General features: G+C 52.4%; 8 protein-coding genes across 8 annotated transcripts; 4 read left to right on the top strand and 4 right to left on the bottom strand.

Moving 5' to 3' along the window:
- Nucleotides 1-436: 436 nt before the first annotated feature.
- BO66DRAFT_330080 (FAD/NAD(P)-binding domain-containing protein) lies at nucleotides 437-2,110 on the top strand (the record flags this gene model as incomplete). The annotated part of the gene is made up of 6 exons (XM_025644046.1): nucleotides 437-479; nucleotides 558-639; nucleotides 718-869; nucleotides 944-1,005; nucleotides 1,060-1,425; nucleotides 1,505-2,110. 6 exons carry the CDS (start codon nucleotides 437-439, stop codon nucleotides 2,108-2,110), a joined length of 1,311 nt encoding a protein of 436 aa, XP_025500942.1.
- Nucleotides 2,111-2,202: 92 nt separating this feature from the next.
- Nucleotides 2,203-4,878, bottom strand: BO66DRAFT_355744 (uncharacterized protein). The gene is made up of 4 exons (XM_025644861.1): nucleotides 4,556-4,878; nucleotides 2,789-4,488; nucleotides 2,534-2,731; nucleotides 2,203-2,462 (listed from the first exon to the last, which is right to left on the bottom strand). Exons 1-4 carry the CDS (start codon nucleotides 4,642-4,644, stop codon nucleotides 2,278-2,280), a joined length of 2,172 nt encoding a protein of 723 aa, XP_025500941.1. The 5' UTR covers nucleotides 4,645-4,878; the 3' UTR covers nucleotides 2,203-2,277.
- A 316-nt stretch (nucleotides 4,879-5,194) lies between these two features.
- BO66DRAFT_355740 (putative general amidase) lies at nucleotides 5,195-7,096 on the top strand. The gene is made up of 3 exons (XM_025644860.1): nucleotides 5,195-6,725; nucleotides 6,785-6,869; nucleotides 6,918-7,096. The coding sequence occupies exons 1-3, from the start codon at nucleotides 5,304-5,306 to the stop codon at nucleotides 7,028-7,030; spliced, it is 1,620 nt and encodes a 539-aa protein (XP_025500940.1). The 5' UTR covers nucleotides 5,195-5,303; the 3' UTR covers nucleotides 7,031-7,096.
- A 510-nt stretch (nucleotides 7,097-7,606) lies between these two features.
- On the top strand, nucleotides 7,607-10,096 carry BO66DRAFT_413906 (putative amino acid transporter; the record flags this gene model as incomplete). Its single annotated transcript, XM_025649445.1, has 5 exons — nucleotides 7,607-7,626; nucleotides 8,483-8,772; nucleotides 8,847-8,897; nucleotides 8,959-9,940; nucleotides 10,003-10,096. The coding sequence occupies 5 exons, from the start codon at nucleotides 7,607-7,609 to the stop codon at nucleotides 10,094-10,096; spliced, it is 1,437 nt and encodes a 478-aa protein (XP_025500939.1).
- Nucleotides 10,097-10,891: 795 nt separating this feature from the next.
- BO66DRAFT_473787 (MOSC domain-containing protein) lies at nucleotides 10,892-12,783 on the bottom strand (the record flags this gene model as incomplete). The annotated part of the gene is made up of 1 exon (XM_025653085.1): nucleotides 10,892-12,783. Exon 1 carries the CDS (start codon nucleotides 12,575-12,577, stop codon nucleotides 10,892-10,894), a length of 1,686 nt encoding a protein of 561 aa, XP_025500938.1. The 5' UTR covers nucleotides 12,578-12,783.
- Nucleotides 12,784-15,070: 2,287 nt separating this feature from the next.
- BO66DRAFT_394149 (mannose-ethanolamine phosphotransferase GPI13) lies at nucleotides 15,071-18,950 on the top strand. The gene is made up of 3 exons (XM_025647925.1): nucleotides 15,071-15,264; nucleotides 15,339-15,657; nucleotides 15,734-18,950. The coding sequence occupies exons 2-3, from the start codon at nucleotides 15,437-15,439 to the stop codon at nucleotides 18,702-18,704; spliced, it is 3,192 nt and encodes a 1,063-aa protein (XP_025500937.1). The 5' UTR covers nucleotides 15,071-15,264; nucleotides 15,339-15,436; the 3' UTR covers nucleotides 18,705-18,950.
- Nucleotides 18,951-19,109: 159 nt separating this feature from the next.
- Nucleotides 19,110-20,789, bottom strand: BO66DRAFT_473785 (GIG1 family protein). Its single transcript, XM_025653084.1, has 4 exons — nucleotides 20,001-20,789; nucleotides 19,721-19,903; nucleotides 19,445-19,629; nucleotides 19,110-19,352 (listed from the first exon to the last, which is right to left on the bottom strand). Exons 1-4 carry the CDS (start codon nucleotides 20,326-20,328, stop codon nucleotides 19,215-19,217), a joined length of 834 nt encoding a protein of 277 aa, XP_025500936.1. The 5' UTR covers nucleotides 20,329-20,789; the 3' UTR covers nucleotides 19,110-19,214.
- A 699-nt stretch (nucleotides 20,790-21,488) lies between these two features.
- BO66DRAFT_380206 (nicotinamidase) lies at nucleotides 21,489-22,573 on the bottom strand (the record flags this gene model as incomplete). The annotated part of the gene is made up of 2 exons (XM_025645894.1): nucleotides 22,240-22,573; nucleotides 21,489-22,145 (listed from the first exon to the last, which is right to left on the bottom strand). The coding sequence occupies exons 1-2, from the start codon at nucleotides 22,288-22,290 to the stop codon at nucleotides 21,489-21,491; spliced, it is 708 nt and encodes a 235-aa protein (XP_025500935.1). The 5' UTR covers nucleotides 22,291-22,573.
- Nucleotides 22,574-22,710: the final 137 nt, after the last annotated feature.

Raw genomic sequence — 22,710 nt, 5'->3', positions numbered from 1 at the left:
TGGGCGGGGACAAGCGGGGGACAAGCGGGGGTAAGCGGGGGTTCTCCGGGATCTTCGGAATATCCGGAGATGCGGTTGTGGATGCTTTGTGAAACTGGCAAGCAAGCTCGGCAAGCATCATACCTTTTGGAGTCATCCGACGGGCTATCAAATCATCCCCGCCTCCAGAATGAGCACGGGTGCGGAGATGGATAGTACTCCCGACCCCGCCGGTTGGTTCAGCGGCGCTTTCGAAACGGTTGATTTCTGTACCTGCGGATGACGGCCGGATTCACCCCGGCCTTTGTGCCGTTGGGGTTGCAATCGAGACCGGTAATTTGGTCATTGTCGGGATACAATCTCGATGGCTGGATATATATCGCATCATGCACTTGTCTAATAATTCTCAGCAGAGTCATTCATCACCAGCAAAGAACCTTGTGAATAAACAAGAGCCATGAGCCACGACAAAGTCAAAGAAATGCACGTTGCCATTGTTGGTATGGCCTCTCTGGACTCTTGTCCCTACCTACCCTGTGGCACTCGCTAACGGCCGAGTCTAGGCGCGGGGATTGGAGGCCTTGCCCTCGCTATGGGGCTTTACAAGCAGGGGGTGCCTTTCACCGTCTATGAAGCGGCGTCTCAATATTCTGTTGTCGGGTGAGTTTGTGCTTTGCAGTCCATTTGGTAGGATCGCCGCGTCCATTCTTTCTTACTAACTGCAGATGCAACACAAAGTGCTGGCATAGGATTCGGGACAAATGGCGACCTGGCGTTGGACATGATCCAAGAGGGCTTTCGCCCTAAATTCGACCGTGTCTGCGTCGGTAACAAGACTAAGGAGACCGAGAATATCTACTATGAGGGACTATTGCTTAAGGAGGGCCTTGGTAGGGATCTCCCTGTCTCTTCGTGCTACCCGAAGCAAACCGGTGACTGGTCTGCCAATTAACCGCCGACGCAGGCCTCAAAGAGCCGTGGTACGGCAAATCGTCCTGGGGCCACCCAGAATATATCCGCAGAGCTGTCTGTCCCTCCACTCCCGGCGTTTTGAGTGCAGCAGTGCTAAAGTTGACATAGGGACACCGGAATGACGTCCTTCAAATCATGACCAGTTTCATCCCAATTGAAAATGTTCGTTTCAACAAGCGCTTGACGGCGATCACACAGGAATCGGACAAAGCTGTCTTGACCTTCGCAGACGGCGAAACTGCCGAGGCTAGCGTGGTGGTCGGCGCAGACGGCATCAAGAGCGCCGTGAGAGAGCATGTGCTATCGCCGTTGTATCCCAGCGAGGTGGAACCGGTCTATGCTGGCTCATACTGCTACCGCGGGGTGATCCCTACTGCCGAGGCCCAAGAAATCTTCGGCGATCTCACGGATGTTGCCAAGATGTACCTCGGTGACAGACGCGTTTGCATCACCTACCTGATTTCCGGCGGAGAGGTAAGCGCAATGGACCCCCGACATATTGAGTGGCAAGCACGGACCTCAGGACGCTAATCAGCCGTGGAAAACCTTTTAGGAATTGAACTTTCTGCTTTGCGTGGCAGACGGGAAGCCCTGGGAACTGAAGAGCGCCGTCACGCAGAAAGTCCGCTACGAGGCGATGATGGCTGATTTCGAGGGCCCCGACATCGACGACCGATTCCGCCAGCTGCTCCGCAAAGCAAGCCCCATCAAGTGGGGACTATTCCACCACCGCTACACATCGACGTACTTCCGTGATCGCGTCGTACTTCTGGGCGACAGTGCCCATGCTTCGCTGCCTTTCCAGGCCGCCGGCGCCGGCCAGGGCTTGGAGGATGCCTTAGTCCTATCGAATGTGCTCGCCAAGATTTGGCAGACTCCACGCAAGGATGATCTTCTGGAACCATATCTCCGTGCGGGATTTGCTGGGTATGATGGGGTTCGAAGGCCGCGGGCCCAGAGACAGCTGGAACGGGCATATGAGATGGGCCAGATGATCTATCAACTGCATCCGGAGACGGAGCGAGACATGAATAAGGTCCTGAGCAAATTACAGCACGGATGGTTCGAATGGATCTGGCTTCACGACCTGAACGTGGATGTCCAGATGGCGACCCAGGGAGTGGACAAGATCAACACACAGATCAAAGCATCCATCTAATTCTCACGACGCTACTTATTCTGACGCCGGCAGGAACGACTTGGTTTGGGTGGTCTCGGAAGTTTACTATACATGTATTTTATGTTATATGCCTTGGATCTCACTTTCTGCTGCCACTTGGCAAGCAGCAAAGCCGGTAAATGTTCTAGCAAGCTTTCAGGTATTCTTCAGTACGAATAATTCAAGTGCTCAAGGTTTAAGTTAAACTCCTCAACAGAGTAATCCAAAAGATGTGGGCTCGAAAACTGAGCCATATCTGGGTCGCTGAGAAGTGGTACTCCAAGGGTGGGCAATGTGTGCTCGTAGGGTAGGCCGCCTTTATCTGCTTGAGACTTAGGGTCCTGTCCGCTGGCTATAGGAAAGGTTATTGCCTGTCAGCTCTGTCTCAACTTGAGTACGCAATGAGGCGGCCTGACTACTTACCTTGACCATTCTGTGGCTCCAAAAGTTGCCGGATGAACTTGGCGCAGTTGTAGACTTGACGATTATCCTTGTCCAATCTGTCTAGAGCTTCTAAGGCCTGAGCAAGACGAGCTTCGGCCGAGTTGCTTGAGTCATTTGTATAGACACCGTGTTGAGATAGGACTGATCGGCCGAGGATAACCAAAGCCGAGTTCAGGACTGGGGTCGGAAAGTGGTTAGCCAAACACCAGGCATCGGAGCCCGTGAAATACGTACCATAGAACAACGTGAAGAACCATACATCCAGGCCAATGGACCGTGGATCTTTCGTGGTCAGGATTGCATGAACTATTTCGATCGTCTTCTCGGCAGATTGTATGCATTCGTGGGCTTCGGCCACCGCGAGTCGAAGTCTATACGGCAAATTGCCTGCTACAGATGCTCCTTGCACTGTCAAATAGCCGAGCGTCGCGCAGAGCAGTGGGCGGTGGATCAGGATGTTGGCGAAATGATACCGGAGGGTCAGGATCACCCGCAACCGATTCGAGTACGTCATCTCATGCGAACCTGTTGATGCAGCTTCGCACGGGGCTACTATAGCGAGCGCTGGTGGGAGGTTAGAGATCCATTGCCGTAGCTCCTGTCGCATTGCGCTTGCCGCCTGTATCGCTGTACTCTCATCCATCTCCTGATCAGGAACTCCCAAATTGAGGCCGTATTGTGTGGCGACGGATCGTCCCATGATCCGATAGAGCCTCACAGTCGCACTGAGAAATCCTGTCTCGATGTCCACATCCCCGAGTTGACCCTGTATCGGGTGCGGGGTCGTTTTCCATGGTGAAGGCATCTTCACAACAATGTACTCATCTGGTATGGATGGCGGCCGTCCCGAAGTAATGCTTTGCAACTTATCTAAGCAATATATTGTAAGCCATGTACGACGGCGGATTTCTTCCTGTATGGGATGAAGTCCCTGGGCCGCTTGCTCAGAATGCAAGCCCAGCGCCATTGCAGCTCTCACTAGCATCCCATGTACTGTCCAGATTTGGATCGACCGCTGAGTGCCTTGCAGATAGAGTGCCGCTAGTAGAAAGTAGTGTACAATGTCGAGGCTAATAGCTCGCGTTGCTATTTCGCTGCAAAGAGCCACTGCACGCTGGAAAAAGACATAAGATTTCCTGAACCGCTGCTTGGCCGACACCTCTGCTCTTTGATCAATGTTGGTAGTCATTGCGAACATCATATTTAGCAGGCCCAGCCAGGTTCGACGAGCCTTTCTGAATCCATTAGCCTTGCAATCTTCATAGATTTGCCTGAAGGTCGGCTCATGAAGGAACGGGAAAAGCGACCCCCAAGCGTTGAAGTAAGCTGTGAGCAATGTATCCATTTCATCCTCTGAGGGCAAGGCCGTGGCGGAGACACACTCGCTTTTGGGAGAATCCAGCACCGACGGGGAGTATTGCTGCGCGGGATCCGCGGGCCTGCAGTCGACGGAGCCGGCCTCCCTACAAGAGATTGGGGTTTCGGTCTGCTTGGTCCTCGGCGCCACAGACATGGCCCGCAGTAAGCATCGAGTGAATGCAATGCTGGAGGATCGACCGTAGTAGACCGGGGTTGGCTCTTCCACAAATTTGATGGCAAGGCCATCGGTCTTTGTCTCGTCAGATTCTGCATCGTCCACGTCCAGTGCGTTGAGGTGAATTCCGCCCTGTGCGTGGTCGACGCTGGACACGCTCGCCCGATCTCCAGCGCGTCCCGTGAGGAACTGGGGTGCACTCGTTGAGCATGAGGCAAGGTGTCCCGTCAGTAGATCGTCATGTCGCCGTAGCAGGGATTCCACATGCTTCAGGCGTTGCTCAAGCTCTGAGACGTATTCTTTCCGCACCAGTACATTGGCTGCTGAATCTGGCGGATCATATAAACACTCGAGCGTCAATGCTGTACATGTCGAGCAGGATGGCCGCCGTCCATCACATCTGCAGTTTATGATATTTCAGCAATGCGTTCGGGTGCGGCGCTCCTCCTGGGGGAGGTTTGTCTGACCTTGACTTTCGAGTGCGGCATGCGCTGCATGCCAGAGCCACGCGCCGCCGCTTTGCAAGCGGCAAACCTTCCCTGTGAGCGTCAGACATGCTCTTGCATTCAATGGGTTGGTGGTCAGAGTTTCAATGCGAGAAGGAATCCATAAATGCGAGGTTGCTTCTGCCTGATAATAAGAACATGTCGTCGAATTGAACTTGATCAGGAATTAAGTCACTGGTGGGTCCGTCCGAGGCTAATTAGCGGAGAAGCGGGGTTTGAACTGATAAGCAGGATACGCAGGGAAGCTACAGGTTGCAGCGAACCCACCGACTGGCATACCTTGTGATGGGAAGCCTATCGTGTTGATCTCGCTGACTGACATCGGGACTTCCACGAGAGCTTATCTGGGGGACCGGAATTACGGAAGAAGGATCTCCGCTTACAAAGCGGGGACCGGGGGGGGGGAGGGGGAAGGGGGAAGACAGTGGGGGAGACAGGGGAAAACAGGGGATAGAGAGTCGCCACTCAACTTCCCTTGCCACTGATAACTAATGGCTTTCTCCGATCCCGGCCCATGATCTCTACTCGCCGGCTTTACGGCGGGGAGCTTCGGGGAGCTTAACGCTCTGGAGCCGGACTCGGACCGCAGGCCACACTACTAACTAACTATATCACCCCCCTCGGCAAATTGCAAATTAAGATACGGCCATGAAGTTTCTACCAATCGAGTCGCTCGTATAGTACCGCCAATTCGGATTCGTTCATCACGATGGCACAGGCTACATGGCAGGAAAAGGCCGCGCACAAACGGTCGCAAGCGCAACAAAGCATTCCATCACAATGGCTCCTGCCGGCCTCTTTTCTTGCCCCGCCCGAGGGGTCCCCGCCAACAGTGCTCGATATTCCACAGCGCTGTGGCCTTCTATCCCCTAGAGAGATCGAGATCACAGAAACCGTCGACGCGACCGCCTTATTGGAAAAGCTCGCCTCGCGCGAGTACAGCGCAGTCGAGGTCACGACCGCTTTCTGCAAGCGGGCAGCCATTGCGCAACAACTGACCTCCTGTCTGACCGAGATGTTCTTCGACACGGCTCTTCGCAGAGCCCAGGAGTTAGATGAGCACCTGGCGGCTACGGGAAAGACAGTTGGTCCGTTACATGGTCTCCCCATCAGTGTGAAGGAGTCATACAGCATTGCCGGTGTGCCCACCACGATGGGCTTTGTGTCGTGCCTGGACCGGCCGCCGCAAGAAAAAAACTCGGTCGTGGTAGATATTCTCCTGGCGGCGGGCGCGGTCTTCTACGTCAAGACAAACATCCCACAGACGATGATGACGCTGGACACACACAACAACATCTTTGGTCGCACGCTGAACCCCCATAACCTGAACCTCACAGCGGGTGGTAGCACTGGTGGGGAAGGCGCTCTTCTTGCATTGCGGGGCTCTCTCCTGGGCATCGGAACTGATATCGCGGGGTCCATCCGTGTGCCGGCGCTCTGCTGCGGCCTTACTGGCTTCAAGCCTTCGGTAAATCGAGTTCCGTACGGGGGCCAGTCCTCCGCCGCACGCCCTGGCATGACAAGCAACGGCATTCTGCCCTCCGCAGGCCCCCTGTGCCACACGGTTCGGGATGCTGCGCTGCTGCTGAAAGTGGCGATCAACTCCCGTCCGGCTGATCTCGACGACAATGCGTTGGACGTACCGTGGCGGGGTGTGACCCCGCGGAGCTCAACTCTTCGGATCGGTGTGCTTCCAGAAGACCCTTTGTACCCCTTGCACCCTCCCATGCAGCGTGCGTTGCAACGTGCAATCGACAAGCTGGAAGCGGCAGGCCACACGATGGTCGATATCTCGACGCAGATGCCATCGATCTCCGAGGCCAAAGACATTGCCTTCCGGCTTTTTAATATGGACCCCGACCGTACTCCATTGACCCACGTAACCAGGGGTGACGAGCCGTTTATCCCGTCACTGCGATCGACGTTCGATGTCGATGGCAGTGGCCCAGCGCCTCGACTCCGTGAACTATACGAGCTCAACGTTGCCAAAGCTGGTCTTCTCACCCGGATGAGGCGTGTATTCGTTGACAATCAGCTGGATGTTCTTGTCGGGCCTGCCTACCAGAGCTGTGCGGTACCGCATGACACGATTGGCGTGGCTTCATACACCGTTTTCTGTAACCTATTCAACGTACGTAAACATCAGGATCAGCCCCAAGCGGCTTCCGTGGCAGCTAACAGTACATCCAGTACCCAGCCTGTGTCATACCGTATAGTAGTGCGGCAAGCGCTGAAGATGCGACATTCGTGCGGGATGTCTCGTATACGCCAGAGTGTAAGTTGCAAACATCCCAATTTGATTGCACGCGCTGACTTGCCGCAGATAAACCACAGGAAGTGGAGGGGGCCCCGTGCCATATCCAGCTAATAGGCAGGCCCATGAGGGACGAAGAACTGATTCAATGTGCGTCCGCCGTGGAGGCACTGTTGCGTTGAGAGCACAAAAATATTACTATGCTTCAGCCGTCCGCTAGCCGGATTGATGCTCAAAGATGCTCAAACAATTTCTCATATGTATACCGTAATTGAGTATTCTTTACCTTGTGAATAGTCGGTATATCAATACAGTCACTCCGTCATAGTAGGGTGGAATCGCGTTTCTGAAGCATGGCCAATCCTTGGTGCTTGATATCACTCTGAAGGCAACGGCCTTGAACCCGCGGCATCGAGACTTCCTAGATGCCTCCAGATTCATTTTCCCAACAGCTGAGGCCCGAGATACTTGAGCTTAACGTGTTTTCAAAAGGTTGTTTAGCTTTAGAGACCGGCGATCGCTGGTTTCCACGCATTAGTGTCGGCTGCTTTCTGACTTGCCCTCAATGTACAGTAATAGGTGAGACTTCACCCGCGATCCCGGGTCATGACTTGTTTGTCAGGGACAGGAATATGGGTGGCATTCTGCTAATGTACTAATGCAATATAATGTGAACAAAGACCATGCTTAATCTGAGGGCTTTCGCAGTGACCTATAAGCGTACACTTCGCGTCGTCAGACAAAGGATAGCCGGAACAATGCCCATTTCTCTAAGCTTGTTGGACTATTCTAATCCTATTTGCGCCTTCCTGTCGTTCCTCAAGGTCTTTCCCAATTGCGTGTGGTCACATAGGGCAATTTGGCCACCCGACTAACCCGCAAGGATGGGGCATTAATTGACCGTGCCCTGCATCCCAGCAAGGTTGAGGGGTGGGGAAGATAACTGTTTCCTTCTCCAACCCCAACCCTAGTTGAAGAGCTTACAGAATACGAAAATGGCACTATTAGCATGTCTGTCTCTCACGGGAGAATCATAGGACGTAATGATAGAGGTCGGGCAATCATAGCAGGACGTCCAGCTGCCTGGGCAGGTGTTTTTCTCAGTACTTCCTTACGTACGCATACCGCGACCAACACGATTTACCCCATTCCTGGGATGGGTTTTGATTACCACAGCTACCTGATTAGCTTCACCATAGACTACCGCGAGAAACATAAAGCGAGGGTGTGGCAAGTGGCGAAAGTAGAGTTTTGCTTGAGCTTTGCTTCGTAACTCCCCGGGTACCGCTGGTCTTATCTACAACTTGAATGAAATATACCCCCGCACAGCCGCTACAGTTTCGCGCCAAGGGGACAAACTGATAACAGCGCTCACCAAGGTATCGCACAACCGAAACCCGCGAGCGAATAACTGCATTGCCGAATATCCCCCAGTCATCCCCGAGAGTCTGGACTAATTTGCCCTCTTGGGCTTATCCAACTTGGGGTCTCAGATCTTCCCCGCAATCTGGAAGAGATAAGACTCTCCCAGGCGGAAGCCTGGGCGAGGTATATCTAGAGCTACCTTGGTCCTTCGTTCGAGCTCCCAGATTTCTTCATATTCTCGTGACCTGGCTAACCATGGCGATTAAAAGAGCATCTTCCATTCAGGAGAACACATCCCCCAAGACTGACAAGGTCGCGCTCGGTGCGCTCCAGGAGGATGACGTTCCACCCAAGGATACAGAAGTCGGGGAAGCTCACGAGATCTTCCACGTGGAGGAGGGCAGCGTCGGATTCAGGAGCGTCAGCTGGCAACGAGCGACGGTGGTTTTTATCAAGATCAATTTCGCGATGAGCATTCTCACCATTCCAGCGGCCCTGGCGGCACTTGGTTCCGTCGGGGGGTGTGTATTGATTGTCGGGTTCACTGCATTGAACACATGTAAGTCGAAACTACCACGATTCCCAGGCCCTATATCACGGACCTGTTATGCTGAGTGGATACGTGACGTGCAGATACCGGGGTCATCCTTGGCGAGTTTCGGAACAAACACCCTGAGTGCCACAGTAAGACCGCCCCCCCGCAGAGCCCTTGGGAGCCATCAAATCTAACGGTTGTGATCGCCAGTGCTGGCGGACATGATGGGACTCCTCTGGGGACGTACTGGTCGTGAGATTGTGGGTGTCCAAATCGTCATTGCTCAGATCCTGGTCTCCGCGAGCGGAATCGTCACAACAGGAACCGCCTTCAATGCGTTGTCAAACCATGGCACATGTACAGTGGTATTTGCCCTCGTGTCCGCGATCCTGATTACCATGTGCTCGTCCATTCGCACGTTCTCGCGGCTCGGCTGGCTGACCTGGTTCGGCTTCGTGACCTTCTTCCTCGCCGTCTTCGTCTTCACCGTCGCGGTCACGCAGCAAGACCGGCCGGCAGCAGCGCCTGCGACGGGGGACTTTGACCTGGGTTGGGCGCCCTTCGCGAAACCCAACTTTGTCATCGGCATGCTCAACACAGCGAACGTTTTCGTCAGCACGAGTGGCTCGTCCATGTTTCTGCCCGTCATCTCCGAGATGCGTCGGCCACAGGACTATCGCAAAGCGTGTCTCCTGGCCGGCTTCATTGTTGGTGCCATCTACCTCACCTTCAGTGTGGTTATATACCGCTATTGCGGCGCCTGGCTTTCCTCTCCCGCCTTCGGCAGCGCCGGTCCACTGTTCAAGAAGATCTCGTACGGGATCGCGCTGCCGGGGCTGGTCGTTGGAGTCGGCATCTACCAGCACGTCGCAGCCAAGTACGTCTTTGTGCGCCTGCTGCGCGACTCGAGGCACATGCAAGCAAACACGCTCACTCACTGGTCCACATGGCTCGGTAGCAACTTGCTTCTGGGCGCAGCTGCATTCGTCGTGGCCGAGGCGGTGCCGATCCTGAATTACTTGCTTGGGCTGGCCAGCGCAGTCTGTTTCGCCCCCTTCAGTTTGGTATTCCCGCTGCTCTTGTGGATGTATGATCAGAGAGGCTGCGGAGTGGGGTCAGCCGGACAGAGGGTCAAGTATACGCTTCATGCGGTGATTGTAGCGGTGGGGCTGTTGATGATAGTAGGTGGGACGTGAGTATTTCAACCCCAATGTTCAGAAACATGTTTTGAATGCTAACAAGGCTATTGTCTAGCTATTCCGTTGCTATCTCGATACGAGACGCGTTCGCCAACAGGGTTATTGCCCGTGTCTTTGACTGCAGGGACAACTCTGGCTCTAGTTTGTGAATATGTTATGAAACAGAAAGACGGAAACGGACGCAGTATTTGATTGAATAGAATGGTATTTTACTGTGTGGATATTGTGCTACGTTATGAGAGTTTAGGGAAAAGACTTCAGCAACTCGGAGAGAACTATATTAGTTGGTCTCCTTTTTGTGGCTTATTGATACATGAAGAACCTAGCTTGTCCAACTACGAAGGAATCAAGAAATCACTCCGTATAGCCCATCTACCAGCCACTGAGAATCGCGATGAGTTTCACCTTGTACAAAGGAAATGCAAATCATAAGATTGTGTATTTATAGTTCTACAAATACTTTTAAGAAGCTTAAGATGCGGATCAAGTGTGATCTCTTGTTTAGTGCGTCTTAAGGTTTTAGAATTATCATATTTATTTTTATTCCGATAATTAGCTTTGCTTACGCTGACAATGCCGTGCATTCTAGCCTATCCTATTTTTTTTTCTTTTTAATTTTTTTGTTTGTTTGACTGGATTTTATCTTATTGGTAGCTCTGATCCTAATTCTCAGTCAAAATTAATTTGCTAACGGTTATTATACATCATTACTTGGAACCTAAATACATATATTAAGACTCAAGGAACCTTGACCATATTTAACAATTTTAGTGTAAAATAATTCATCTTGAAACTCTGGAAGCATATTCCAGCCTCAGTCTATGATAATTTTGAATAGCTTGATGACAGGATAAATGATAGTTTTAAATGTTGTAGTAATTGAACTAGCTAAATTCTTCACATATAAACAACCCTGTGAACCGTCTTGAACTACGCCCAGCCATTCAGTCGACCTCTATCTTGAGCTTTCCAAGACCACGATCTACGCAACTCTGCAACGCAGCCCCCTTTTCCTTGGCAAGAAGCGCCGTGCTCCGGTAATCCACCTTCCCTTCACAGACCTTGACCTTACAGGCTCCACAAGCGCCCGACTTGCATGAGAACACAATGTCAAATCCTGCATCGTTCAAGACATCGAGCATAGTTTTATTCTCAGGAACCGTCAGTGTTTCGTGCCTGTTCGTGTCCGGCTCGTCGACCTCCACCTCGAAAGCCTCACCCAGATTGCCGCCATCACCGCTCCCAAAGTCTTCAAAATGAACCATATGCTCCGGATAGGCAAGTTCAGCGGTGATCCGTGCACATTCCTGCATCATACGTGATGGTCCACACGAGAAGATACGGGCTTGATACGTATTGTCCGGCCCGGGCTGTGGTATGACATTTGCAATATCAAGCCGCTGATTTCTGGAACTCGCATATAGCGTAGTCTTGTCGGCCGGGAGTCGTTCTAGAAACGCCGCCTGTTCCGGACTCCGCGCCGCGTAATGAACATGATACGGCAAGCCTTTCTGCTCCCACTCACGGATAGAGGGGAGAAAGGCAGTGATTCCAATCCCCCCGACGATCAGAATCCGTGCTAAACCCTGGTCACATTTTGCGTCGCTTTCCTGCGCCCCAGGGTTTGACCCGGGGGCCATGACGATCTCGTCACCGATTTTGAGCTCATGGTGGAGGTATGCTGAGCCACCGCGTGAGTGCCGGTCCAAGGCCACACCCAGACTAAATTTGTGTAAGTCGCCGTCGACGATGGAGTACGATCGAGAATAGCGCGAGTCGGGCCCAAAGGTGATTTGCGCGAAAGCGTACGGATTGAACTCGGGTTGGGCCAGAACCAGGGAGTCCTTCAACGCGAATTGGAGCTGTCTGACGCGCGGAGTGACGTTCATAGCGTCCACAAGAGTATATGTTTTGGGGGCTTGCCGTAATCTGCTGTTAACCAGGTCCAGGAACAGATCTGTCAGGGGTAGCTGGGTGCATTCTGCCAACAGAGACAGCGGGACATTTCTTGCTCGTATGACTCGCTGGACGTTAAGAACCGACCACTGGGGAAAGGGGCGCTGGATCAAAGACATTGAGTCGCCTTTGCACACCGTCCCTGTCCGTAAGACGCGCATGTTCCAGCCTGACCGGCCCGTCCGGATTGTGCGGTTCAACGCTCTCTGCCATTGGAAGCGAGAGTTGAGCTTGTAACACGGGTGTCGAGGCTCGCTGACCTCCAGCAGCACCTCGTCGCCGAGCCGGAACACATCCCCTATGCACACATTTTCTTCACTGAGGATGGTGGTCACCAGATTCTCGCCGTAGGCCCCGACCTCGTACAGCTGCGGCTCTGGGGTGCTCTCGGCTTGCCAATCCGCGTAGTGGTCAGGGTTGTACTGATGCACTGCGCGCTCCGTGCCCCCGTGCCGATGGGAGGCATGCTCATCCCCAGTGAAGCCGGTCGCACTGCAGAAGATTGGGCCCTCCTGTTCCTGTTTGTAGATGGCGGAGGTGATTTCGCCTCCTAGAGCGGCTTTGCGGACCTTTCCTGCCCGGACTTGCATAACAACCCCATCTTCCGGTACTGGGACAGGCTCGAGTGTCGAGACAGTCTCCTTAGGAATGTTTGTAGTAGAGAGGATACCCATATTTTGTGGATAATAGACACGGTGTGGTCTCGAGCCTCGGATTGAAAACTCGGGCACTAAGAGATCCAGGGTGTTAAGCAGTTCCCATGATGGCACAGGACCAAATCCCGGGGATCGCCAGGAAGTCGTCGGGAAGTCAATCTTGCCCTGTGCTTCTATCTCGCAAACGGTCACGGAAGGGTCGGGTAAATCAAGCGAGAAAACAGTAACGTCACTAATTCTATTGCAGAGAATGTTGGGCGGGGGGGGATGACCGGCATCGTGGACATAAGGGCCGCTTGCCGGAAAGGTTCCGTCTCCCCCCGGGCCCTAATTCCCAGTTAACCAAAGCGACCACTCTGAACCAAACAGAACTTTCCTATAATATATCATTTTCGTTGTAGCAGCAACCACCTTTTCTACAATAGTGTGGAGTAAGCACAACAGTAAGTGTCCCGAGCAACCCCTGATTGATCCCGAAGCTATCCGTGAGTATCTATCGGGTGAATCTGTACGGATTTTGAAAATAACTTCCGATCTAGAGGGCCTGGATAATTGTTTTTTCGTTTAGATTATACTCGAGATCTTGTGCAAGCCTGCTGTAGGCGTGGGTGGCTTGTACTGAGCGGCAGTCACATAATACAGAAGAACTAACGCAATTCGACACCGAACCGGCGCAACAACAAGCAGGTGGCGCGGTCTGCTGCCGCCTCGCTGACCGCCGCAGTTGCTTATAGTAGTAGTTCTTTAAGACCGTTCAAACCCTCCAACTAGATATATCAATTCGTTTTATGTTTAGAAAGTTATTCTAAGCGGCTGTGCCTTTTGAATCTTATATATATGATAGTACGCTTGTTGGCATACTCTGCGTAGTCTTAATGCTATATTCTAAATTACTGGAAGGGCCTTCGCCCTTCCAACCTTTACACCTATTCCATAAGGGAATACATAGTGTAAACAGGTGCCAGCCGCACCCCGGACCAGTCCCTGCATGCCTAGTAGAGACGTGTATATGTGAGTAATATATTCTATAGATAAGATGTATATCTATTTACTATAGCATTCAGCCCTATAAACATATATAGAAAATAGGTAAGAAAGATAGTATACGGTTACAAAGATTATATAGTATTTTATAAGTAGAATAGGTGTAGACTGCTTAACCTGACTGTTATACCTTAACCATAACCTGACTGTAACCTGGCAGTCAGAGCAAGGTATACGAAATCTCTTAACTGTACGGTCAAGATCAGGTCAAGGTATAATAGTCTATTTGACTCTTATTAACTAAGTTATGTCTACAGAATTTGTCTCTGGGAGCGGGATGAAGGTCACTTCGCAGGCTTGTGTTGGGAGGTTCACACCACGCCATCGCTGGATCTCTATAAAACATACCCCAGTGACTGAAGGGGGACATCTCGCAAGAGGGGTGAGTGTCAAACAAACACCACAAATACTTTCTCGGTGCAATTGAGATTACCTCTGCTATCTCGTTTTAGATAAAGTCCTGATTTTAGGTTTATCCCGCCCGGCGCTTGTGGCAAGTGGCTAAGGGTGCGGTCAATGCATGATTATGAAGCCACTAACCGTGCAAACCTCCGCTAAGTGGCTACCTAGTGATAGGATCAAGGTCTCGGAGAAGCCTGTGTGTGGATGCTTGGACCCGGGCTCTTTTAAAGGGCGATCATGTCAAATAGGTGTATAGCAATACCAGTCATGATCCTGTCGTGACGAAGCTATTTTACCAGTTCTTGCCAGTAGGATTCTTGCATCTTAAATATTCTTTGAACAAATACCTGCTTAGGATTATATTTTTATTGTGTGTTATAGAAACACAGAATTTTCATAATAAAAAACAGTATTTTATAGAATTATATGGAATATTTCTACTTATAAGAAGAGCTTGGTATTACGTGACGCAGAAATATTCCATATATACTCAAAAAATAGCTCAGATGACCTGTGTTCTCACTGTACAACAATTGCTGATAGACGATAAGATGACATGAGATTGTTGTCCGAAATTTAAAGATAACAGTTGAACCTAGACTTAGGTAGCTTCACTTGGTCGTGGCATCCGTACTGCGAACATATATTTCAAAAACTAGAACCATTATTGGCTCGATATCTATTGCATGGATCAGCTCTCTGTGACGATCTGTTACCAGAATGTTGTGTTGTATATCAGCTACAGGATAGCTGATCCCCAACTCAAGCTGGGATTGATTTGCATACTGGGCCTATGTATGTTCTGTGTGCATTCACAACTTGGTGGAATCATTGCGCGCAATAAGAGAGGATGGCCGAAACGGGCCTGGTGGGCTCATGGCAGACCCGCTTTCTACCGCACAGGGTTCTTTGAATGTTCCGAGCCGCTCCGGCCAATGAAGGCGGAAATATTGGTGGAGGAAAGGAGGGGATGCCGAAAGCGAAAGCGCCGATTTCCCGACGTCACGGGGGTTGCGCATCGAGTCCACTGGTTTCTTTCCCCTACCCAATGCTTCGCTCCTTCTCGTCAACTGCGCGATTTTCGCCCCTGAGAGCTCCATCACCTTGACCGGATCGATTTGTACTGCGTGAATCATGCTTGCGCCGTACTGAGCTCCCCTCAATCCGTTCGTCGAAGTGTCAAGCGACAGGGAGAAGCGCAGTCGCGAGAAAAAAAAATAGGAATAGCAGTCACCTCCTATTTGTGTCAATGAGTTCCTGTTAGTCTCGAAGATCTTCTGGAGCTTCTCAACGCAGACCTCTCCAAAGAAAGCTAACCAGATTCTTGTTTTAGGAGCCATTGACCTCCCTGTTCTGATGCCACACACCTCGCTCTCCGACTCCACGTTTGTCACCCACCCACCCCATCACAGCTAAGCATCGCATCCTGTGATGCTGTCCTCAACCGACGCAGGCTCTCGCCGTGAGAGCCACCATACGGAGATCGCAGCAACCGCTTCTACAAGCTCCCCAGGGCGAGCCTCAGATCGCACCGATCGCAAAACAACCGTGCCAAAAGTATCCAACAACAATGCGCAAAATTTTTTGAATGGCTTGGAAGGGGACTTCAAATTGAAACACTTGGGTCTTCTTGGAGTGCTTGTGTGGTTTCTGTAAGCCACACCTTTCAGACTCAAACTCCCCCATACTTAGCGAAATTGCGCACCGCTCATGCTCGTCCACCAATAGGTTTCTGCACGTCGTGGGGATATTCTTCTTCACCAAAGGATTTTTGTTAACTCGTATGGTGCTGGAAAATAAGTCTTCATGCGATGTGCTTCCCTTAGCCGATACAAGTGTCAAGAAGAGTGACGGGTGTTGGCATAAGAAGTCATTTGACAAGGCCGTCGTTCTCATCATCGATGCCCTGAGATATGATTTCACGGTTCCTTTTACCTCGGATGTGGACGCGGAATCAGACCCCCTGTTCTATAATAACATTCCCGTCCTTTACGAGACAGCTGTGAACACACCGGAAAACGCCTTTTTGCTTCCGTTCATTGCTGACCCGCCAACAACCACGCTACAGCGGCTGAAAGGACTGACAACCGGAACACTGCCAACTTTTGTTGATGCTGGGTCCAACTTTGCTGGAACAGCCATTGACGAGGATAACATTGTTGCTCAGCTTCGCGCGGCCGGGAAGACTCTGGTGCAGTTGGGTGATGATACATGGCAGTCACTCTTCCCCGACTACTTCGATGCGAATCTGACACGTCCTTATGATTCATTCAATGTTTGGGATCTGCATACTGTCGACAACGGCGTGACGGAGCATCTCCTTCCGCTTCTACATCCTGCTAATGCCACAAAATGGGACGTTGTCTTCGGGCACTATCTTGGAGTCGACCATGCGGGCCACCGCTACGGACCCAACCACCCAGCAATGGCTACGAAGCTTCAACAAATGGACAAGCTGATCCGCGATGTGATGGCAAAGCTGGACGACAAAACTCTTCTGGTAGTCATGGGCGACCACGGCATGGATCAAAAGGGCGACCACGGCGGCGAGTCGGATGATGAAGTAAATGCCGCATTGTGGATGTATTCGAAGAAGGGCATATTTGGACGGACTAGCGAAGAGAATGTAAAGCCGCCCGCGCAAGCCAGCAACCGCTTCATTCCGCAGGTCGATCTTGTGCCTACGCTGTCTCTTCTTCTCGGAATACCCATCCCTTTCAACAATCTTGGTTCGCCTATTGAGGAAGCATTTGCCGGGCCCAATGGCAACAACTGGAAGAACCTAGTGACTGTCAACCGCCTGACTTCGGCGCAGATCAAACGCTATCAGCAAGAGTATGCATCGGTACGCGGGGCGGAAGAAGGGAACAGCCTTCAGTCAATTGAGCTGTGGAATGCAGCAGAGAACGACTGGCAGAACATCCCCTGGGTCGGCAAATCCAATCCCTCTACGTTGCGACCGGTCTACGATTCGTACAGGCACTACCAGCGGAACACCCTCCAAGTCTGTCGCAGCCTCTGGGCCAAATTTGACGAGTGGAGTATGGCCCAGGGTATTGCTATTCTGCTTGCCGCAATCGTCTTGCTGGTGTTTTATGCACGTGGAATCAGGACGGGGCAGACTGTACTCAATAACGCTCTGCTTACGTCCGTTGGAGCAGGCACTGGCGTGGGTGCCATCAGTGGCGCTCTGCTCGTGCTTATAGGCGTGGTCGCTAGCCCGCTGATCGAGGAATCAGTCTTATTTGCAGCCACAGGAGGGATTCTCAGCGCTTCATGGTCATTGTTCTCCCGCCCCAAGCAACTGACAGTGCCTCTGCCTAAGACATTGTGGGGCTGGCTTGCTATTGTCTTCACCGTCGCACAGTCCGTCGGGTTTGCTTCTAATTCTTACACTATCTGGGAAGATGAAATACTCTTGTTCTTCCTTTCGACTTTTGGTGTTCTCGCTGGTGTATCTTCAATGCGTCAGAAATTGACTGCAGACCGGGTCTTGGGCGTCTATCATTCCATTCTCTTCGTCATTTTAGGAAGAGTGGCATCTATGTCTCGGCTGTGTCGTGAAGAGCAAATGCCATTCTGTCGTTCAACCTACTATTCTTCGGCAACGTCTTCAACCTCCGCCCCTTGGCAGCTCATCATTCCCCTGATCTTGGCCTTTGTACTCCCGACTGTTGTGAAGTCCTTTTACGCAGGTTCGAAATCGTATCAAGGTGCCGCCCCTCTCTGGATCGGGTCTGCGTTCCGACTGGGGCTGTTTTTGGTTGCTGTCTTCTGGGTACTCGAGGGTGCTGACGATGGTGAGTGGCTGCCCATGAGCAAGGAGACATTGAAGTCAAGCCGGGTCTTCCTGGCTCAGCTTGTCCTAGCTCTGGCTTTTGTCGCAGGCACGACAGCTTTCATCTACACAAAGCCGTGCATCAGCATCAACGTCAGCCAGGGCAACAACGACCCTGAAGCCAAGGGAAAAACACCCTCGTTCTCGTCAGCGGGGAGAACGACCGTCACAATCTTGGGTTTCGGCAACGTCTACGGAACGCGGTACTTCCTCTTGGTCGTCAACTTCTGCCTAGGTATCATCCTTATGCAGAAGCCCATGGGCCAGGGCGCGATGGGGCTGCTGCTCTGGCAGATCCTCTCCTTGCTCGAAATCCTCGACACCAACGGCCTGGTGACTAGCAATTCGTCGATCGGACCGATCATCTTGGCAGTGCTGGGGTCATTCTACTATTTCAAGACGGGTCACCAAGCCACGTTGAGCAGCATCCAGTGGGAGTCCGCTTTCATTCCGCTGTCCTCGGTGCAGTACCCTTGGTCCCCGATCCTCGTCGTTCTCAACACCTTCGGTCCCCAGATCCTCACCGCGGTCGCCGTTCCCCTGACCGTCCTGTGGAAGCGACCTCTGCAACTCAGCGAGGAAGCCACGTCGACAAGCAAGGCGAGCAACCCAGCGATCCGCATCCTCTCCGACGCCATCCAGGCGGCGAGCACCTACATCCTGTATTTCGCCACCATCAACGTAGCAACCACGATGTGGGCCGGCCATCTGCGCCGTCACCTCATGTTGTATCGGATCTTCAGCCCCCGCTTCATGATGGGCGCCGCTGTGCTGAGTGTCGTCGACATTGTTCTTATCTTGTTCTCCGTGGCCGGTGTGCGGTGGAGCATACTCAGCGTTGGCGACATCTTTGGATGGTAGAGTGTTTGGCTTCTACTGGTCAATCAGCCCACCTTGGGGCCATTCTTCTTTCCCTCGTTTCAGCTCTGACTGTCTAATCCTATTTCCTCGTGAAGCTTGGATATGACGGGTTTTAGCGGAGCTTGTAAAGTACATTTGACCTTGCATAATTTCCATCCTGCGCTTGGCAGGCGGTGGCTCTGCCAAGCCAACCGATAGAATCTGCAGTATATACCATGATAATCATTAAAATAAATCCAATATTTTCTTTGTTCAAGATGAGTGATTCAGTAGCAGTATTCCCGAAATCAGTAGCATAGTTCTTGAGTGTGCTAGTGTTTCTATGGTTGTGAGCCGATGCAACAGATGTTACTATGTAGGGCGATTGTAGTTTCAAAAAGAAAAAAAAGCTTTGTATACTCATCACACCAGCAAATAATCTTCCAACGCCAATCCACCTCTAGCAAGTCTAAGCCAGACAGCGCCATGATTCAGGTTCCGATCCGTTCAATCCTCCACAGACCAGCTAGGCTACCCGATCACGTGCGCCGGCAAATCGCCGCGGGTAATCTCCTCCAAAAACGCGGCCGGGGGCCGATACAACATGACATGGAAATGCTCGACGGCATGGACCGACTTGAGCGACCTCCAGTTCCGGAACCAGATCACCTGAAGCATCTTATTGTTAACAAAACATTGCGCTCCCTTCCCCCCCCCGCCGCTCCCGCCGAAAACTCAGCAAAGAAAAAAGAAAATCTCACCTGCTCCGGCGCCATCCTCGCATGGAACGTCCGCCGCACGAACCCGTCGATCTCGCGCCGCGCGCGCGGCGTCAAATCATCCACGACCGGATCGTCCTCCAGCGGGAACTTGGTCCACACGACCAGGTGCACGATATCCGGCTCCAGGCCGTATGGCCAGTCGTTGTATAGGATGCGGAGGTCCTCTGTGTTTTTTTTTTTGGATCAGGAGGTTAGCGGGTTATACGGGCTTTGACTGGTTGGGGACAGGGGGCTGGGCTTTGTTGTTGGGCGAACCATCGAACTCAAACGGCCTCCCCTTGGCGCGCAAATCACTCTGCAAGCCTTCCCCCCACCGCAATCGCTCCTTGACGACGAAGCGCATGATCGACCCGTACTCGGCGACGATCCGCGCCTTGTACTCCAGGTACCGGCGGAGATCGCTGGGGAGGCGCTGGAAGCGGTCGATTCGGTTCGTGCCTGCCATTATTACCGGGGGTTTTTAAGTTAGCGGTTGTCTGCCAGTGACACGCTACGGCGTCGTGGATACGAGATTCAACGATAGCAACGCACATACGGACGAGCTCTGTGACGAGGTCCCACCCCTGTCTTTGGTAGAGATGGTCCGGGGTCGAGAGGATCTCGATGTTCTTCTGGGAGATGTCGCGGAGGTAGCTGGGACAGGAGGGGGGCCATTGGGATCGCGGAATGTTGGTGAGCCAGTAGGGCAGGGGTGCTTCTTCTTCTGGGGCTTCGTCTTTGGGGGCGTTGTGCTTCTGGATGGTTGGTGTGGGGGAGTCGGCCACGGTGGCTAGGGGGCGGCCTTTCTCGGTCAGGTATCCCGGTCTCTGTCGCGGGGGGAAGGCCGTTGTTGCTGTCGGCATTGCTGCGACCGTGGGTGACATCTTCTCGGGATTAAGGTAAAGTGAGGGTTTTTGGGGCGGAAATGTTTATTTGGGATGTGTGGCTGGAAATGAGCACAAAGGGAGGAACCCTGGACACAGAAAAAGGAGCTGCCGAGCTGTATATACAGCTTTGACAGGTAAGTGAGAAGGGAGAGAGAGAAGGCGGAGGGAGGAGGGAAAGTCATTTAACAGGTGTAGGTGTAGGTGCGGTTTTACCCCCCGTAGCTTTCACTGTCAACCTTATTCTGACCCTGTTGGTATGACCTTAACGGGGATTGATTGCGGCGGGTCCGGAAGTGGCAACTAATGGCGATCATTGGAAAAGGCATGGATGTGCAGGGCTGAGAAAAGAAGGGCCCCGGGGAAGAGTGCAACTGCCAGTGATGGTAATCATAGGTAGGTGAGGCAGTCAATCAAGGCAGACGCCGACCCCCTGACTCGCTGTGCATTCCTGAATGAGGCGTCGATATTGTGTCTACCGATAGAGTGGAGTGTAACTATAAGTTATTGTCACCTCCTTTGTTAGGGGTACTAGGTAGGTAGAGTGGGTTGCTCATTCAGGAGTATTTCTTGTCTATCTAGCTTAGTGAAAACCATATGGTGTGTCACTTGGATGCCATATTTCTCCAGCATAAATCTGGCTCGACAATAGGTAGAGACGTTCGGTAACGAACGACTCACTCAAAGTTTCTGGTTGATGGTTCTGCTTTCCCCCGGGCCGTGAAGATCATCGCCCGCATCCGGAGTACAGAGGCTGTCATCAGACATGTAAGCTAATTACTGTACAGAACACTGTGCGTGATAGCATTTCGATGATTGGGCCTGGACAATTCTCCCCTACAGGCCGCACACGGTATGACGGAACAGGTCCGAATTTGGCCAGCTTCAATGATCGCCCAAAACATTAGGTAGTATACTAATAACCTCACTCAAATGGTAGTGGTAGAAATGACGTGCCAAGTTCACTGTTCCCCACAAAATAACAGTTTTCCCTTGGCAAGGACAATCCCAAGCATTCGGGCCCTCGGGGGGCTCTTTTAGCGCCAGCCCAGTCACCAATCCGTCCATCCGCCTTCCTAAGAATCCCAACCAACTCACTACCCCCTGAAACCCCCCTCCTCCGTCTAACTATTACCATACAAACAGAGAGACGCATCGAATCAACCGACCAACCCCGCAATCTCAGGCCCATCCGACCTCACGATCACGACCCCCGCCTCGCGCAACTCCCGCCTCGCCTCCTCCCACCCGACCACCGGATCCACGCACCGCGTCGCATCCTCCACGAAATAACTCCGGAACCCGGCTCTCGCCGCATCGATCGCCGTGCACTTGACGCAGTAATCCCCGGCGACACCCACCGAGAACACCGCCGTAACCCCCCGAGCCCGCAGCTCGGCCTCGAGATCGCAATCCACCGACCGCCGGTTCAGCTCCAGGCTGTTGCGGTTCCCGAACGCGTCGGCGAACACCGAGTACATCTCCACGCGCGCGTCCATCCCCTTCTTGACGAACAGGTCGATGCGCGCCGCGTCGATCTCCGGGATCAGCGCCGCCCCCGACGTGTCCGCGACGCAGTGTACCGGCCACAGCCGTTGGGGCTTGGTCTCGGTGTGCTTGCCCGGCGCCGGGTTGCTGAGCGTGATGGTACACTCGAAGGGGATATTGTTGGGCGCCGGGTGGTTCGGGGCGAAGGAGATATGGTCCGCTGGGTGGTAGTCTTGCGAGGAGACTCGGAAGCTGAAGCCACGGTGCGCGAGCAGCGTGTTGATGGTTGGGGCGAGGTCGCGCGCGCCTTCGACGGCTAGGGAGCCGTTCTGTTTTTTTTTCCCCGGGGGTTAGCCTTCTTATCTCGTACTTTTCGTAGATTGGATTCGTAGATTTTTCTTTGGGGGGGAAGGGGAAACGTACGGGAGGACAAAAGTCCTCCTGCATGTCGACGACCACTAGTGCTGCTTTCATTGTGAAGAGGATATTTGCGATCGGTCAACGGAGTCGTGAAATGTGGTTTGTGTGTACGGTAAGGGTTGTCGCTGGTTCTTGCTCAGGTAAGTTTTTTGATGGTGTGGATCGTTGGGTGAGTTGACTAGACTAAACTATAGGAACATGTATGCTGAAGGTCGCCCCTAATCGAGGGGATCCATCGTTCGATAGTGTAAAAGTTCCCCGCTACGTTATCTTAGTTCAAGGAGATGGACGCGCAAGCGGTCTAATGCCATGCTGTTTGGTCCGACCGCTATCAGCTGTGGAACCGAGCTTTTCAAAGCCAGAATAAGATATCGTTCATGGGAGTCCAGCACCACAGTATTCAAGAAGTTCTTTTCGCGATGGCTGGCACTAACTTATAAGGATAGCTGCAGCTGGATGAGCATAATTACACAG

The sequence above is a fragment of the Aspergillus aculeatinus genome, assembly GCF_003184765.1.
Source record: "Aspergillus aculeatinus CBS 121060 unplaced genomic scaffold BO66scaffold_45, whole genome shotgun sequence".
NCBI lineage: Eukaryota > Fungi > Ascomycota > Eurotiomycetes > Eurotiales > Aspergillaceae > Aspergillus > Aspergillus aculeatinus.
This window is presented reverse-complemented; position numbering and strand designations above follow the sequence as displayed.